The sequence below is a fragment of the Myotis nattereri genome (genome assembly GCF_964212035.1).
Source record: "Myotis nattereri genome assembly, chromosome: 2".
Taxonomy (NCBI): Eukaryota; Metazoa; Chordata; class Mammalia; order Chiroptera; family Vespertilionidae; genus Myotis; species Myotis nattereri.
The window spans coordinates 397541-415530 of NC_138076.1; the positions used below are offsets into that span (position 1 = coordinate 397541).

The 17990-nt window shown below is 62.9% G+C and overlaps 1 protein-coding gene across 1 annotated transcript in view; it reads right to left on the reverse strand.

The window, feature by feature from the left end:
* Positions 1-1549: 1549 nt before the first annotated feature.
* MCPH1 (microcephalin 1) overlaps positions 1550-17990 on the reverse strand; it is a gene marked incomplete at its 5' end in the record, with an annotated part of 100561 nt that continues 84120 nt past the window's right edge. The window contains 2 exons of the mRNA XM_081084502.1: positions 1550-1820; positions 3304-3541. Coding sequence (XP_080940628.1) covers positions 1765-1820; positions 3304-3541 — 294 coding nt within the window. The 3' untranslated portion in view covers positions 1550-1764. The remainder of the gene's footprint in view (positions 1821-3303; positions 3542-17990) is intronic.

A 17990-nucleotide genomic window follows, 5' to 3' on the forward strand; every position in this document is an offset into this window, starting at 1 on the left:
ACAGGCAGGGATCAAGCCCTTTTCCAAACAACAGCCACGTTCCTGGACATGTACCCCAAACCAGCCACAGCCAGCGCCCACTCAGATGCCTCCACTGGGAACGTGTGGGGCTCTGGCGGCAGCACACGGCATCTTCCCGCCTCAGTGTGAACGTGCCCTCAGGTCTGCCTCCGTCCGTGACTGTGACCGAGCCGCTGGGAGGCACTGTCCGGCGATGGGCCCGGCGATGGGCCCGACTGGCTGGTCCGTCCCAGACGCGGGGCCTGCGACGCCTCCCGTGCTTCTGTGCACACAGCGCTGCGGCCTCTCCCCTAAGGGGACGCTCTCGAGAGGAATGACCGGAGGGGCTGGGTGTCCTGCTTCTAGGCACCGGCTGGAGAGACCTGCCCGGGAGGTGTCCTCTAGGGCAGGGGTGGCCTCTGCTGGTCCGAAGGCCTGGCGACCGCTGCCCAGGCCCATGTTCTTACCGGTTTCTGCCTGATGACCTATCGCCGTGGTTACACCGAATCCACAGACCAACCTGAGAACTGCCGCTATCAATGTCGACTTCTAAAACACGAACGCGGTGCATTTCTCCATTTATCTAGATCTGTAACCTCTTAGCAATGTTTCATGGTTTTAGTACTTTTGTGAAATTTATTCCTATTTTAGATGCCATTATAAACTAATTGTATTTTTCCATTTTCAAATTGTTTATTGATAATATATATAGAAATACAATTAACTTAGTTTGGAATACTGGCTTTTATGTCCTGTAATCTCCTTAAAGACTATGTTTTCTTTGACTCCTTATATATTTACATATAGTGTCATGTGACCTGAGAACAGTCTTACTCTTCATTTCTAATCTGCGTTCTCTCATGTCTTCTTCTCTGGGTGGGATCTGAGGAGCGATGGTGAAAACCGGCACCGGTGGGAACCGTAGAGACCAGACCCCCCTCCCCCCAGCCCTGCAGCCTGGTGTGGGGGGAGGCTCGCCTGTGGCACTACCAGCAGGACGGGAGGCTAAGGCGCTTCCAGGGCCGGGCCGGGGGCACCGTGACCCCGGCGGCTCTCGGGAGTCTCCCTGCGGCCCCGTGGCGAGGGGCCTGGGTGCCGTGAGGGGACTGCGTGTGTTGGACACGGTTTTGAATCCAAGAGAAAGCCCTCCTCACTTCCATGCTGTCATCACCTCGACTCTCGAAGGTGTAGCCCAGCAGTTGATCTGTTGCCACGCCGAGGGACTTGAATTCTGGGGGGGTCACAGCTACGTGAGCAGCCGCCCCTCCCGCTCGCTCGGGGACTGGGCAGCGCTGCCCCTCAGGAGGCGACCGGGTGGCCGGCCAGTTCCCTCCGGGGACAGCAAGCCTGAGGCCAGCGTGGTGGACCCGCCCCTGCTCCGGTCCTGGCGCTCAGGGCCCTGTGCCGCTAACCTAACCGCTGCGAGTCTTGCTGCACAACCAGCACCTCACGACCCAGGGACAGCGTGGCCATCTCTGGTGACGGGGGCTAGAGAGACCCAGTGTCTGACGGAACCAAGGGCGAGACCATTCTCTGCAACGAGACCATGAACCGATCGCACTCTTTATTTACCAGGCGAGAGACCACGGTCTGGAGCTCTGATGACGGCCACTGCCAGACACAGGTGCCGGGCAGCCCGGCCTCCGGGACGCGGGGCCACGGGAGGACGCGGGCGGCGGCGGGGCGGCCCTCTGGGGGCTCCTCCCACGGCCTCCGTCTCCGGGAGCGCCGGACCAGACGGAGCCGCCTCAGGTGCGGGCGGCCTCACTGCCGCAGCAGGTAGTCCTCGCAGGCGCAGACCGTGTGCTGGGTCACCGAGTCTGGGGAGAGAGAGGGCATCGGTGGGTCAGGGGCCAGGCGCACGGACGCCGTCCCCTTTCTATACAAGCCTGAGCCGTCCTGTGAGGTCTGTGGTGGCCCAGAGCCGCCTCTCCCCGCGTCCCCGCGGCCACAGCACATAAATCAGCAGGAAATGGAACACAAGGGAAGACCAGCCTCAGGCACACGCACCCCATGCTCGGCAGCCACGGGTACTGTGAGAGCTGCTGGTTTAGCTCCTCAGACCACCGAAGGGACCACGGGGGTGACGCCCGCGCCGGTGAGGGTGCGGGAGCTGCGGTCGGCATGGAGAGCACAGGCCGGCCCAGGAACGCCACGGCCACGCGTCCGTTTCACAGACACACCCAGGCCTGTGCGGGCGAGTGAAGCTCCTGGGAACGCCTTCAAGTACGCAAGCATCACATCCAGGTAAAAGCAACACCTCGCGTCCTGGTGCTGGGAATTTAACGCTGTTTTCCTGTTTATTTTCATACACATTCAAGTGCCCAGACGGGTTTCTCTCTAAGAAAATCCCCATTTCTCCTGCCGGCTGAATGAGTCACTCGGAGTCGTGGCCTTGGTGTCTTGCGTGTCAGCAAAGACGGACCTGGGACTGAGGGGACACAGCCGCTCCCAGAGCCTGGCTGTGGGGCAGCGGCACCTGTTCTCAGGGCTTCCCAGAGGCAGAGCAGGCGCTGGGGGGGGGGGGCGTACGGAGCAGGCGCTGGGGGGGGAGGGGGTGCGGAGCAGGCGCTGGGGGCGGGGGGAGGGGGTGCGGAGCAGGCGCCTGGGGAGGGGCAGAAGCTAAGAGTTAGGGGACAGAGCCGTAGATTTGGGGCAGCTCTGGGTAGATGGTCTCAGAGGACTCCTTGCCCCACGGGCGGCACTTGGGCCGACAGTGAGAAGCAGGCAGGTCCACGTCAGCCATGAGGGGTGATTGCAGGGTTCTGCCGGGCAGGCACGTGGACACAGATGTCCACCAAGGCCCAGGCGCATGGAGGGGCATGGGCAGGAGGCTTCCCCCTGGAGAGCCCTGTCCTATCCCAAACAGTGCTCTCAGGAACGCCAGGCGACACTGCAGTCAGAGGTGCCCCCGACCTCCCTGAATCCCCAGGACCCCGCTGTCCCTGAGCCTGCAGTCAGAGGTGCCCCTCAACCTTGTGTTTTGTCCCCCAGAACCCAGCTGTCTCTGAGCCTGCAGTCAGAGGCGCCCCTCAACCTTGTGTTTTGTCCCCCAGAACCCAGCTGTCTCTGAGCCTGCAGTCAGAGGCGCCCCTCAACCTTGTGTTTTGTCCCCTAGGACCCGGCTGTCCCTGAGCCTGCACTCAGAGGCGCCCCTCAACCTTGTGTTTTGTCCCCCAGGACCCGGCTGTCCCTGAGCCTGCACTCAGAGGCACCCCTCAACCTTGTGTTTTGTCCCCCAGAACCCAGCTGTCCCTGAGCCTGCAGTCAGAGGTGCCCCCAGGACCCCGAGCAGGTTCCTACCAAGGATCCACTTCTCCGACAGGTACGTGACGGTCTCCTTCCTCCTGCCCTGGCAGGGCCCGATGAAGAGGCTGGCCTGGCGAGGGACCCCGGTGACCCGACCCCCACACAGGAGGACCAGCTCCCACAGCTTGGCTCTGGGGGGGTCGCTGGCTGGTGAGATGAACATCGTGGGCTGATCGGCGAACAGCGTCCCCTGGTACTGCCCCGCGGACAGGTGGCGCTCCTGGCGGCAGAGCTGTGGGCAGAGACACAGGGTTAGGCATGAGCACGTCGTGGGGAACAGGCATGGCGATGCTCACACCCTCTCTGGGGGGGCAGGTGGCACAGCCAGTGAGCCCCGAATCTGAGGACCCAGAGCAGGTGGCGGCACAGACACTGACATTCTCTGAAGCCAACAACTCACAGGCAAGAAAGGGTCAGGCCTCTGAGCTGCTTCGCGTTCTAACTGAGCTGCTGGGAACACCCAGCTGTGCAGACAGTGACCACGGTGTCCACGCGGCCGGGAGGGACGGGCACAGGGCTGCCAGGGGCACCGGGGACGGGGAGGCGCAGGCCTGGGCAGCGGGGAGCTCTCGGCACCGGGGAGGCGGGAACGAAGACGCCTGACTGTAATGGAGCTTCCCTGCGTGGCTCACGGTGGCCGGAGTCCCCACGCCGCCTGTCGGAACTCTGAGCTCAGGCCTCTCGCCGTTCCCACTCCGGCCGCGCCTGCCCGTCTTGCTGCTGGCATGTTCCATCACTGGCCACGGAGCAGACGGGGCCCAGGTCGGTGTGAGAAGCACGGCTGCAGTGTCGTCTGCAAACAGCACTTTTTTTTTTTAATATGTTTTATTGATTTTTTACAGAGAGGAAGGGAGAGAGATAGAGAGTTAGAAACATCGATGAGAGAGAAACATCGATCAGCTGCCTCCTGCACATCCCCTACTGGGGATGTGCCCGCAACCCAGGTACATGCCCTTGACCGGAATCGAACCTGGGACCCCTCAGTACGCAGGCCGACGCTCTATCCACTGAGCCACACCGGTTTTGGCTGCAAACAGCACTTTTAAAGCTGCTCACGTTCAGAACGAAAGCCGCTGGCACTGGAAGGGGCTGAGTCCCAGACGAGCAGGCCGAGGCCAGGAGTCAGGCTCCGTAGCAGTCTGACCGGCACTCCCCACCTACGGACTGTGCCCGGGACGGGTGGGAGGGAGGGAGACAAGATGACAGAACGGTGCTCCCCGGGCAAATCCCACCTCCGCCACCTACTCTGTGACCTGAGCTCAGTGCCCAGGGCTGCCCAGGGCGGGGACAGGCCTCGCCCCCAGCCATGCTGCCAGGTGTTCACACGGGCACCCGGCAGAAGAGCCTTCAGCCTGATGGACTCCTCAGCAGCTACAGACTCGCAGCCCAAGCCCCTCCCACCCCGCAGCCCAAGCCCCTCCCACCCCGCAGCCCAAGCCCCGCCCACTCCGCAGCCCAAGCCCCTCCCACTCTGAAACACCTGCCCCTGGGCCCCAGGACCCCTCTCTGGGTTTGCCCCTTGCCCCTCCCTGGGCCTGGGCCCACCCTCTCCACCAGGCCACGCTACCGAGAATTCTCTTCCCACCGCAAGCTCCCTCCCCCCAACACGGCTCATTCCCGGCCTCAGCACAGAGCTCTGGCCCTCGGACCAACCACCCGCTGGTTCCTTTCCGATGACCTGCAGGCCTCCCACAAGCCGCAGGCCTGAGTCCTCACTCACCCTCCTCACCCCACACCCGGTCCCTTACCCAGCAGCTGCAGTGACTGGGGGCCCACTGTGTGCTGGTGCCAGGAACCAGCCCGGGCACCCCTTGCCGTGACCGAGGAGAGCGTCTTGCTGTGTCCGGCTCAGGGCAGACAGAGGGCCAGGTCCCGCCAGGCCACGGAGCCCAAGTGGAGGCCTCGGGTTCCCACCAGGCCGCTCCGCTCTGAACAGACACACGGCTGCTCCCAGACTCTCCGGCCATGGCACCAGCCACCCCTGGTGGAAGCCGTGCCCAGGGAGTGCCCTCTCCTCTCCCCCCCCTGCCCCTGCCTCCAGGGCCGGATCTGGCGGAGCAGAGCTGGGGCAGGCACGGCACCTGCTCTCCGGGAGCCCAGGACGCCCATTTCCTGGAAGACTGACAGCACGCAGGGGTGAGCCGGTGAAGGGGAGCCGCGAGATGGGGGACGACGGCACCCACGCATGACATGCCGGGCCTGAGCTCCGGGGCAGGCAGTGAGGCCTGCCCCACCCCCCCCTAACGACACGACACGACGGGAGGTGAGGGGACGGGAGACCCAGTGGCCATGCCGGCCGCACACCTGCACCGACTACGAGGTGCGCACACACACCGCCTCACCGTCTCAGGAGGGGAGACGGGAGGGTGTGGACGCAAAGCCAGGAAGAGCGGTGCCAACGACGCCAAGAAGCCAGGCCTGGAGGGCGCTCCCAGGGTCAGTGCGTTTAAGTCGCATTAAGTTACTTTCTCTGGCTTTCCTGAGCGGCAGGACGTGTAATCGGCCCTGACTTGACCACCACCACGTTTCAAAATGTTTCTCCAAACATGGAAACCGGGGAAGGAGAGGGGGAGGGGGCCCAGCACGGCGCGTCTCCCGCCACGGGCACGTCCACTAGTGGCACGTCCGTGCTGGTGTCCGGAGGAGGGGGGAAAGGCCTGCCTGGCATGCAGGGGTCTCCGACGACGGTTTCCGGAAGTTCTCGTCTTGGGAGGAAAGTGGAGTCAGGCCCCAGCCCGCACCGAGCCCGCCCTGCTCCCCACAGGCGGCTGCAGTGTGAGCCAGGAGGCTGCTGAGCCGACCCTGTGAGGCCTTGGATTCTTAAAGCGCCGTTGGCGTTTGAAAGGCTCATGCGTGATGGGAACAGTCGCCCTGGGGACCCACAAATAGCCTCTAAGAGCCCGGAGCCTGGGCCTCCTGCCTCGCAGCGTTCATCGCGGTGAGGGGGTCAGCGCTGCGGCCCTGCCTGTGCGTCCGGCCGGCGCGGGCCTCCCGTGGCTTCACCACGTCAGCGAGCCGCCGCACGCCTCCGGGTCGCTTTCCGCTCTCAGGTTTCAAAAATCCCGGCAAAACACACATTCGGAAATCGCTCTGGATTCCAGAGCTTTTTATCTGACCCTTAAACTGCCCGGTGCGTGGCAAGAAATGTGTAAACCTACGGGAATCCGGCGCCCGTGGTGTCAGTGGACGTCGGGGCTCAGTGGGGGCCTGTGGCCTCAGAGCCCCTGGCAGTGCCATTAAGTCGGGGCGGCGGCCTCAGAGCTCCCGGGGTCTCCAGGGGCGAGGGCTGCGGAAGGACCCAGCAGAGGCCCACAACCCGGGGAGCAAGCAGGTCCCAGACGTCCTGGGTCAGCGAAGGGGGTGTGGCCTGGGCGCAGCAGTTCACCCCTGTGATGAGCCATGACACCCCATCACAGTCGAAGGGGCTCCGCTCAGCCAGCGTCCTGCCCTGAAAGGCTCTCTGCGGTTCTGAGGCCGGGAGCCACACACACATCTGCGAGGACGTAAGGAGTGGGTGCCATCTGCCTGGCATGGACCCGCCCCACCGACCACACAGCACAGAACAGGCCGCTGCCTTAGGAAGCTTGAAAGAGAAGGGAAAGCACCCACCAGAGGGCGGCTGCCAGGCCTCCGGGGATTAACAGGAGGCGAGTTTCCACCTCGTGTGGCTGTCCACATTACCAAAGTGCTGGGGAGTTCACCACCAGCAGGTCCCCCCGGCGGCCTCTTAGGGGATCGGCTTCTCACCTGTGGGGTACAGAGCCCCGCAGACCCTGGACCAGCATGGTCAGCGCCCACTTCTCTTTCAGAGGCTCCCACAGGGGCGGAAGCCGCAGAGGCGGGAGGGCCACATGCCCTGCGCCGTGGGCTGGCGCTGTCCCTGGTGCTGTGGCCACGGGGCAGTGAGGACTGAGACCGGACGGCTGAGGGCCAGCCCAGCCCAGCTGCCAGCCACAGACGGACGCACAACCCATGTCATGTCCGCAGAAGGAGCCCTGCAGGGGCCCGCCTCCCAACGCAGCGGGAACGCCGCACACAGAACGCGGGCTCTGGGGACCCAAGAGCTGGTGCTGGTTCAGATTTGTTCCTGGCTGAATCAGCTTGGGTCTCTTCTGAGAACCCCACAGCCCACGTTCAGCGGGAACCATGGCCAGGCGCCTCAGGAATAAGTGCTGCCTGCGGAACGTGCCGCGGGCGGGCACCCCTCCTTGCTGGGCCTTCCCCCGGGTCATCTCTTCCAATGCACACGTCCCAGAGGGGCTGCGCGGGCGAGAAGTCACATACATGCATAAGCAACGGTGGTAAGGCTTCCAGGCATGTCCACCAGCCGCTGCCGCGCCTCTGCACCGGCTCTGGGCCCGAGGTGTCCCCGAGCTCCCGGGCGGGCGGGCGGGGAGACAGCAAGGCTGCCTGGCGCCTCGTGCTCAGCAGCACGTGGTCGAGACCCAGCCACGTGGCTGCGTGTCCTCTTCATGCTACAGATGTCCTATCACTTTCTGACTCACCACAGTGTCCATCCCCTCACCTGGCATGGACACTGGCTGCTCCCTCTCCTCAGAACAGGACATGCGTCTGTTTCCCTGGGGACATACCCGGGAGTGGAGTGCTGGCCATGGTAAGTACTCGTTACATTTCAACGAGAAATTGCCAGCCTCTGAAGTTCCTGCCATTTTATACCCAGAAGCAAAGCATGAGTCCTGGTGGCTCCGTGTGCCATTGGCTTGGCACTAACTGGCTTAGCAGGTGTGCAGACGTGGCTCTCTGTGGTTTCCACAGCGACTCTCCTAAAAGCAGATTCCAGGACAGGAGGTCCATGTTTAAGAACTTGGATTGGGTGTAAGAATTATCTATTCTGACTGCAACCTTCTTTTCAAATATATGGGCTAGACATAGTTTCTTGATTCTCTCAACGCTGTCTCACTTCTATAATTTCTTTTCTACTCTAAGACCACACACCCGGGGCCCACTGAGTCTCGATCACTCTCACCATGGCGACGGAGTAAAACCCAACAGCACACCCAGGGCCGCAGAGGGTGGCCGGAGGTCGGGCCCAGGAGCAGAGTGTAAGTCGGGCCGCACTGAGCGGGTGACGAGGAGGGAAGGAGACAGACCTGGGTGCGCAGACCTGGCTGTGTGAACGGGGAGGAAGCCACGGAGCAGAGGGCCTCAGGCTCACCAGGTCGCCTGCGGGCCCGCGGGGGAAGGGACGGGCGAGGAAGCCGCACTGGCCCTGCTGAGCAGGACCCAAGCTGGCGCCCCCCCGCCGCCCTCCCCCACCCTTCCCGCAGGACTCTCCCCTGTTCAGGTCAGGTCCTCCCCGCCCGTGGTTCCCACCCACAGGTGCTGCTGGCACCTCCCACAGCCTCAGACTCACTCCGCCTGCCTCCCTTCACCGCGGGGGTCCTCACAATCCCCGCCCAGGCGCGCCCCCCTCGTTGGTCGGAAGGCCTCTGGGACACGAGGCAGCTCCGAATGGGCCGTCCTCCCCACGGGAACCTCCTGTCCTGGAATCTCTGCTCAGGGGCCCGGCCCCTTCCAGGCAGATGCGACCCTAACTCCAGATGCTGCGCAGGGCCCCGGGCAGGGGCAGGGGTTGAGGGAACGGATGATGTGCACCCGCCTCCCAAAGCTCGGAATCCAGAGGGAGAGACAGCCGTGAGCTGCCAGCCAGACGACACCCACGGTCCTTCTTTCTAAGTGTGGATGCTGGTGCAGTGAGAACAGCACCCCAACTACAAAAGGGGGGACTCATTCCTCCTGGGAGGTGTGGGGATCGCTTCCCAGAGGAGCCCATCCCGGGGAATCAGGGAAAGGCTGTGTGTGGGGCCCTGTGGGGGCAGGAGGGCGGGTCAGGCCGAGGTCGCCGCGTGGGAGGAGGTCTGACCTTGGAGGCAAAGGGAAGTCCTAGAAACGTGGAAGCGGAGGGCAGCGCGCTGAAGCCTGGGGTCGGAGGTGACCGGGGCAGCGGGCGGAGGCCAGCCGTCTGCAGCTCAGCAACATGCGTGGGCGAAGCGTGAGGGCGATGATGCCGGCGTCCCGCCTGCGCCCGTGTCCCCCGGGCCTTGCTGGGAGCCCCCACAGAAGATGAGGCGGAGCTCTGCCTTCCCGGGGCTCAGTCCCTGCCTTGTTACCGTCTCCGCCTGTGGGGCGGCAGCAATGACCGCCTCACGTCCCCTCTCTGTGGTCACCCCACACCTGCCCCCCGACTGTGACCAGGCACTGCCATCTTCTCCACCTGGTGTGGGCTGTTCGTTGGGGTCGGATTGCACAGGCCTCCCAGCGCCGGCCCGGGAGGGGCACCTGAACCATATATGGGGGCCTGGCTCCTGCACCTCCCATCCCCCCGGGAGCAGTTACCTTCTGAAGCTCTTGCATCGCTTACGTGTCCAGACGGCGTTTCAAAGCCCACCTGCACTTACACACTCACCAAGGAGCCATTCCTTCCGCTCATAGTAACAACCACACCCTCTGTTCAGTGTCAGTAACTTAGAACCGTGATGAAGAGAGGCCTCTCCACAGAGGGCCACCAAGCTCCCGCCCGTCACATGGACAGTCTCGGTCAGACTAACACGCAGACACGGGGCATCGCGAGGCCGGGCCTCCCTTCGGGTGGGAAGCCGGGAGCCCGCTCATGGTGGACCTGAGCAGGGTGCCCACTGAACCCGGATGTCGCGGAGCAGCAGAGGACTGGCCACACCCCAAGGTCACGTCCACATGCCAGGCAGTCACTAGGTGCCCACAGGGGCGGCTCCTCAGCCTCAGAGAGAGGAGCTGCCGAGACCCTAGCAGCCACCTCCCCAGGGGCGTTCGCAGACCGAGCTCACCAGGGAGCAAAGTCACCCGCAGGAGACACCACCACGCCTGTCGGAGGCCAGAGCCGGACCGACACCACCATGCCTATCGGAGGCCAGAGCCGGACCGACACCACCCAGCGCCTGTCGGAGGGCAGAGCCGGACCGACACCACCCAGCGCCTGTCGGAGGGCAGAGCCGGACCGACACCACCCAGCGCCTGTCGGAGGGCAGAGCCGGACCGACACCACCATGCCTGTCGGAGGCCAGAGCCGGAATGACACCACCCAGCGCCTGTTGGAGGGCAGAGCCGGAATGACACCACCCCGCGCTGGCGGACGTGAGCGGCAGGAACCTTGCTCGCACTCGCGGATGTGACGGTACCTGGCACCGTGGGCTGTTGCTTATACAACCAAACACGCTCTCCACACGACCCAGCAACCACGCTCCGTGGTATTTACCCAGAGCTGAGAACTGGGGCCACACCAGAGCCCGGACACGGAGGCGGACAGCAGCGTCATCGCCGAGACCCCTTCCGTCGGGATGGACAGCGAGGCTGTGCTCCCTCCAGACCACGGACGGGTCTCAGCTAAAAAGAACGGGCTGTCGTCATGGGGAGTCAAGGAAGGACCTGAATGTGCGACTGACAGCCCCCTGTCAGCGTGCGAGTCCCACGCTGTGACGTCCGGGGAAAGGCAAGGCCATGGGACATGGGAACAGGGGGTTTCCTGTGGGGGGGGGGTGCGCAGACACACAGGGCTTTTCCAGGCGTGACCCCTCAGCGTGACCCCATAAGGATGGACAGGCGCCACCACATACCTGTCCACACCCAGGACGCATAGCACAGAGGGACCCGCTGCCCTGTGGGCTCTGGGGGACGCCATGTAAGTGCAGGTTCATCGGTTGTGACAAACGTCCCCTGTGGTGAGTGAGTCTGAGAACGAGGGAGGTTGGAGGTGAGGCTGAGAATGAGGGAGGCTGGGGTGGGGGTGGGGTGGGGGGGAGGATATAGGAAATCTCTGTACCTTCCTCTCAATTCTGCTCAAAACCTGTAACTGTTCTTAAAAAAGTCTTAAGAAGAAAAACAAAGGCGCTTCGTGCTCCGTGCCTGTGAGAACAGCGGTGAGCACCTGCCCCCCGAGCCCGCGGGCTGGCCAGGGCCACACAGCCAGGCAGGGCCGGGCTCACTCCCGGGACCCCATTCCCCAGCACGTCCGTCCGTCCGTCCACGGCCCCTCCTGGGCTCCCCGTGACGCGCTGTGACGGGCGGGCCTGCGAGGGCAGCGGTGGGTTTCACACGCGGCTCTCGCCTGCGGCCGCAGCGTCTCCACGTGTCCAGGCAGCACCGCAGCTGCATCCTTCAGGGCAGGACGACCCTGACCAGGGGCTGCTGTGTCCGCACCAGCCCTGCTCCGAGCCCCAAGCTGAGCCCCCATTGCTGCTGCCAGACGCTGGGCCGAAGCCTCCTGGCAGCACAGACAGAAGGAACAGGCCTCTCTCGGTCTTGGCTGTCCCCGCCCCTCCCGCCCCTCCCCCCCCTCCCGCCCCTCCCCGCCCCTCCCCGCCCCTCGCCGTGGCCCTGGAGGCAGCAGAAGCTGCGGGTCAGTCACGGTGTCGCACCCACAGACAGGGCGCGAGGACAGGCAGCTGCAGTTTAAAGACATGCACCATCTCCACAGAACCTCCCTGGTCCCCACCCCCGCTCACGGCCTCAAACACAAACACGAAAACAAACCCGAACGAAGGTAACGTGAACCGGGGAAAGGGCGCCGGCTGTCCCCCAGTGACTCAGCCCGCACCTGAGAATGCGCACGGCCGCTTCCTGCCCAGAAAACACCAAACAAGTGGTTTCCTCTGCAAACACGCGATGACATCAGGCGCGGTTCCTATCATCCCGGGCGTCCCCCGCCCGCGTTTGCTTTGGCAAACGTAGAAACGCTCTCACCACAGGGGAGGAAAACAGCGCCCTGCCTCGCGATAAGCGCCGCGCAGAGCACATCCCGGCTCTGCGCGCGGCCGGCTGCCTGCGGGGACGGGGGACGGGGACGGGGACAGAGGACGGGGACGGGGGCTGGACGGCGTCGCGCAGTCCCGGCCCGCGCCCAGGCACTGCCGAGTCACTGGGAGCGAATTCCAAAGGTATCGATGATTCCTGTCACAGGTTCCCGTTCTCTGAGGCATATCCTTCCGGCAGGAGAGCCGGCATTCCTGTGGGAGACACGTAACAGCCTGGAGGCCGCTTTGTGGGACCCGGGAGAGGAGATGGCCTTCCTTTCACGGCCTGGGGGGGGGGGGGGCGGGCCTTCTCCCTGCACAGGGGCTCCGTGCACGTCCACGTCTCTCCAAGCTCCGCACGGCCACCTGGCCGCTCCTCACAGCACCAAGGGAACCTGCTTCACACTTTTTTAAAATGTAAATTCTTTATTGGTTAAAGTACCACATGTCTCCTTCCCCCCTTGGCCACCCCTGGCCGCTCCTGCCCCCGGCACATGCCCTCACCCCACTGTCCGTGTCCACAGGTCAAGCTCACAGGCAGGCATGCAAGTCCTTCGGTTGGTCTCTTATCCACACCCCCCCTGCCTTCCCTGAGGCTGGACCGTCTGTTCGTGCTGCGGTGCCTCTGGGCTTATTCTTGTCCATCAGCCTGTGCTGTGCATGGGTTTCACGCTTTCGGGGTTCACGGCCTGACGTCCTCTGTCCCCTCGGGTCAGCGGGTGCCTCGCTCCTTGTCTCCTCGTGGAAAAGCACTCGCTTTGGAACTCAGGCCCTGAGCGGTGGCCGCTCCCTCCGTGAGGCTGGAACTGGTGATGGTTCCTGAAGGGCCAGCACCCGCCTTCTCTGGGGCTGCAGCGGCCAACCTCCAGGGCACGTCCCTCTGTCCAGATCCCTCAAGATCCGGTGCGGGGAGCACCCTGACCTGTGCCTGGAGCACGCGGGGGAGGGGGGTAGCGGCCACACCCCGCTCTCTGCCCTCCTCCCGTGCTGGCCACGAGAGCAGGGCAGGCGGGGGCAGAGGGGAGTGAAGAGCAGGCGGCTCCTCACCTCCTCTCCCCGCTCTGTCGCCTGCAGGCGGACTGTGGCGCGGCCGGCGAAGGACACCGCGTCTGCGTGAAGCATGCGAGGCACCTTCCCGGAGAAGCAGGGCCGCGGTGCACAGCGCACCCGCCCTGCGCGGGCCCGTGACCCCAGACGGCTTCCTAAGGGCGGGAGACCCCCGCGACCTGAGTGAGAAGACAAGAAGGAAGCTCGCTGTTTATGTGGGGAAAAGGAGAGAGAAAAGCAAGCGCCTAGATCACCTTTAAAGGAACGAAGTGCAGCCGAACGCCGAGCGGCTCCGATTGAAAAGGAGACACTGGGTCTTGCAGGAAAACCACTCTGTGTCTGGATTAACTCAAAGAGGGTGAGGACCGAGGTGGGGCCCATGCAGGGCCGGGGGGGGGGTGCAGAGGAGGACGAGGGGCGGGGTCCCCTCACTTGTGCTGCCGGTCCTGAAGGGCCACCCACCCGGGTCTGAGCAGGACGGAGCCCTTTAACCTTCCTGGGCTGCACATCCCAGGCGGAGCCCGGGGTCCTCGCTGGGTCCCTGGGGCTGAGGGTCAGGACTCAGGGCCCCTCCGTCTCTCAAAGCCACTGTGAGTCTCCGCGGCTTCACTCCCCACCGCCTCCAGGTGTGAGGCGTCTGCAGCCCATCTCCCCTGGCCGTGAGGTCACGTCCCGGCGACCTCATGGGTGACTCCCGGCCACGCCCCCCCGCCCCGCGGAGCTGAAGGAGCAGAGTCAGCCATGCACCAGGAGGAACTTGCCCTTCAAAGTTGAGAATTTTAAAATTTATATTTTTTTTCTTCAAGAGTTAGTTGTGCAAAGAATGAACAGAACACGCGATGACAAGGGGCCTCACCGACAGCAGTGCCAGCTCTAACCGCTCAGCAAGGCTCTGACACGCGGCCCGCTCTCCTGTGGACGCCTGTCCTGCTGCTGCCACGTCGTCCCCTTAGACGGCACCGACACGCGCAAAGAACCCGGGGCTCCAGAGCCACGTTCCCCCAGGCCCCTGGCCAGTGGGGGCCCAGGACCCAGCAGATCCTCTGGTGGCCACGCATGGGATTCGCCCGTGCCCCCCAGGACGCCTGTGCCCCCCAGGATGCCCGCGCCCCCCAGGACGCTGAGCTGTGCCCCTGCTCTGCCTGTGGCCACATTGGCTCACAAGCAACACAGAAAACAGCAAAGGGCTTCCTCCCGCCCTGGAAGTGGTCCCTGGCCAATGCGTGTGTCCGGGTCACCCTCCCCGTCACACCACCCACTGCGGGTCCACTCGGCTCCCAGAGTGACTGCCACGCGCCTGGGAGGGATCCCTCCCCCGAGCGAAGGAGACGCTCCTGCTCCAAGGCGCTTGGCTCCCCGTCCCTGCCCCTCACGGCGCCTGGTCCCCACGCCCTCGCTTCCCTGTTACAACAGGCTCCATGTGGCCTGCGAGGAGGGTGGCAGGTGCCATACGCTACACGAATCGCGGGCACGGCTGCCGTTCTGTGCGCATCCTGGAGGGACGTGAGGTGACACGGATGGACTGAGACTTCTCCTCTGAGTTACTTGCATCCAAGAAGCACAGACGGCCGCCTCCTGCAGGTGTGCCACCGCAGCTCCCGTCTCCGTCGGAAGATGAATGAGACGCAGAGCGCGCCAACGCCGCACGCAGATGCCACGGGAATAGACCCGAGAGACCACACCCCGAGCTGCTGAGTCGCCGCCACAAATGCGGGGCAACCCCTGCAGCACCGAGGGCGGTGGGTCCGAGGGCCTGGGCACCCTGTTCCCACCGCACAGCTCCTTGTGGCCACGGGAGGCGCAGGAGGCCGGGGAGCGCGCAGGGAGGCTGCCCCCCCCCTCCCTGGAACAACCCCCTTTGCAGGGTCCTGTCACTCCAGAGCGAGGGCTGACGTCACCCAGCCTGGAATTCCTGGTGGGAAACGCGGATGAACTCACTGGATCCGAGATCCTGTTTTCACGCCGATATCCTCAGTCACAGAATGTGAGGAAAGAGAGGAAGTGAGACCAACAAACAAACATTCCTTACGCACTGTCAGTGTGTCTGTGCCGAGGAAGATTCCCGTAAGCTCAGGTACCGCTTGTTTGTCCAGAAGGAGAAGACGCTTAATAAGTGACAAAACTGTCCTTTGAGTCCGAGTTCTGTAAAACGACCTTTTCTCCATGTCGACGTTTCTCTCATCTGTCACCACCGAGAAACCTGCCGGACCCTGGGCCCCTTCATCCCGTATCGTCCCTCCTGCCCCTGTACCCCCTTCACCCCTCCTCCCTCCTGCCCCCTCACCCCGCCCCGACCCTGGGCCCCTTGAGGCTCGCTGGTGATTACCCTGTTAGCCATGCACTGGGCTTTCTGAATGGGTAGCTTGGTGCCTGTCACCAATTTGGGAAACTCCAGCCGCTGTGTCTGCAATGCCTTCAGCCCCCCCCCCCCCCGCCCCCACCCCCGCCCCCACCCCCACCCCGGGTCTCTCCCACTTTCCCGCGTCTCCGGAGCTGCCATGCCACCCTCTCAGTGACTTGTTTTAACTTATCTCTCAGCTCACAGAATCTCTAATCTTTTGTTAAACACGACCTTAAATGGCGATAATTGTACTTTTTAGTTCTGGGAGTTTTCTTCTCATATCTGAAGATTTTTTTTTTTACTTTTCTGTCTCATTGAAGTGTTACCAAATTTTACTGTATGTACTTCAGCCTGGTAAGTGTTAGGGGTTGAATGGTGGCCCCCCTCCCCCCAAGATGTAAGTGCCAGCTCATCTCCAGTGCTCGAGACCTGGTCCCCGATGGGAAATGGGCTGTCACAGAGGTCCCCGCAGCCACGGGCCATGGAACGGCTTTTCCATCAAAGGCTCATGCGGCCACGGGTCCCCGCGGCTGCCGCCGGCTGGGAGATCCCTGCTGCTTGGTGTGTGCGCACAAATGCACGAGTGGGACTCGACGTCTAGATGTGGCGCGGTGTCCCTCTGCGTTAAACGTGACGAACGCATCCTGGGTGGTACGTTAGTTGCTACTGATGCGCGTCCTTATTAGTTGCTCCTCATTTCTGTAATTGACTAATGAAAACGGTCAGTTTTGCTCACTATCCTACACAATAAAAGCATAGTATGCAGCCCTGACCGGTGTGGCTGAGTGGATAGAGCGTTGGCCTGTGGACTGAAGGGTCCCAGGTTCGATTCCGGTCAAGGGCATGTACCTGGGTTGCGGGCACATCCCCAGTAGGAGATGTGCAGGAGGCAGCTGATTGATGTTTCTCTCTCATCGATGTTTCTAGCTCTTTATCCCTCTCCCTTCCTCTCTGTGAAAAATGAATAAAATATATATTTTTAAAAAGCAGAGTATGCAATTGTCCCCTCGACTGGGAGCTTGTCTGGGAGTTCGACCAGGGGGTGGGGCCGGCCCGGGGAAGGGAGAGGCCCGGCCGGTGGTCGAGGTGGCAGGCAGCCGGGAGAAGGGAGGGAGTACCCGGTCAGCAGCCGCTAGGGACCCTAACAATGCACGAATTTCGTGCCCTGGGCCTCTAGTCCTATACAATAAAAGAGAAACACGCAAATTAACTGTCCCTCCGCTACGCTCAAGCCATGCTCACAAGCCACACCCATCAGCCAATCAGGAGCGAGTATGCAAATTAACCCAACTAGGATGGTGGCGCCAGGCCAAGGAGCTGGACTGATCAGGAGGCTTGGGTGGCGCCAGGCCAAGGAGCTGGACTGATCATGGAGGAAGCCAAGCTTCCCGCCTGCCCTGGCCGGCCCTCAGCTCTGCTCAAGGCTACGAAGTTTCAATTATAGAAGATAAATAAATCCCAGTTACCTGTTTCCATATCAAAAGGAGACGCTGGGAGCTTGGGTCGCTGGGGGATGTGGCCAGCCTGAAAACGGCCCTCAGCCCCTCACCCAGGCTGGCCAGGCACCTCAGCGGGACCCCAACCCTGATCTGGGACACCTTTCAGGGCAAACCAACAGCCCCCCCCCCCAACCCCGCCAATGCACCAGGCCTCTATCCTATATAATAAAAGGGTAATATGCAAATTGACCCTAACAGCGGAACGACTGGGAATGACTGGTCACTATGACACACACTGACCACCAGGGGGCAGATGCTCAATGCAGGAGCTGTCCTCTGGTGGTCAGTGCGCTCCCACAGGGGGAGCTCTGCTCAGCCACAAGCCAGGCTGACGGCTGCCAGGACAGCGGTGGTGGTGGAAGCCTCTCCCGCCTCCTCAGCAGCGCTAAGGATGTCCGACTGTTGCTTAGGCCTGCTCCCCGCTGGCAAGTGGACATCCCCCGAGGGCTCCCGGGCTTCCAGAGGGATGTCTGACTGCCAGCTTAGGCCCGATCCCCCCAGGGAGTGGGACTGAGCCAGCAGGTGGACATCCTCTGAGGGGTCCCAGACTGCAAGAGGGCACAGGCCGGGCTGAGGGACCCCCCTCCCGAGTGCACAAATTTTTGTGCACCGGGCCTCTAGTCTATATATAAAAGGCTAAGTGACTGGCCAATCGGCCAGTAACTATGACACGCACTGACCACCAGGGGCAGATGCTCAATGCAGGAGCTGCTGAGCTACGGTCCCTTGGCAGTGGTGGTTCTTGGGTGACGCACCTGGAACTGGAAAGCAGGGAGCCCAATTCCGGGCTGTGTCACCGAGAACTGGCCTCTTGCAATCCGGGACCCGTGGGGGATGTCGGAGAGATGGTTTCGGCCTGATCCCCACAGGCCAGGCCGAGGGACCCCACCAGTGCACGGATGGCCTCTAGTTTGTTATAAGACCAGCAGAGGGAGCAGTGAGCATCACCAGTGGATTTGATATCTGCATTCTCCTACAGCAGGCATGTCAAACTCAGAGGCTCACACG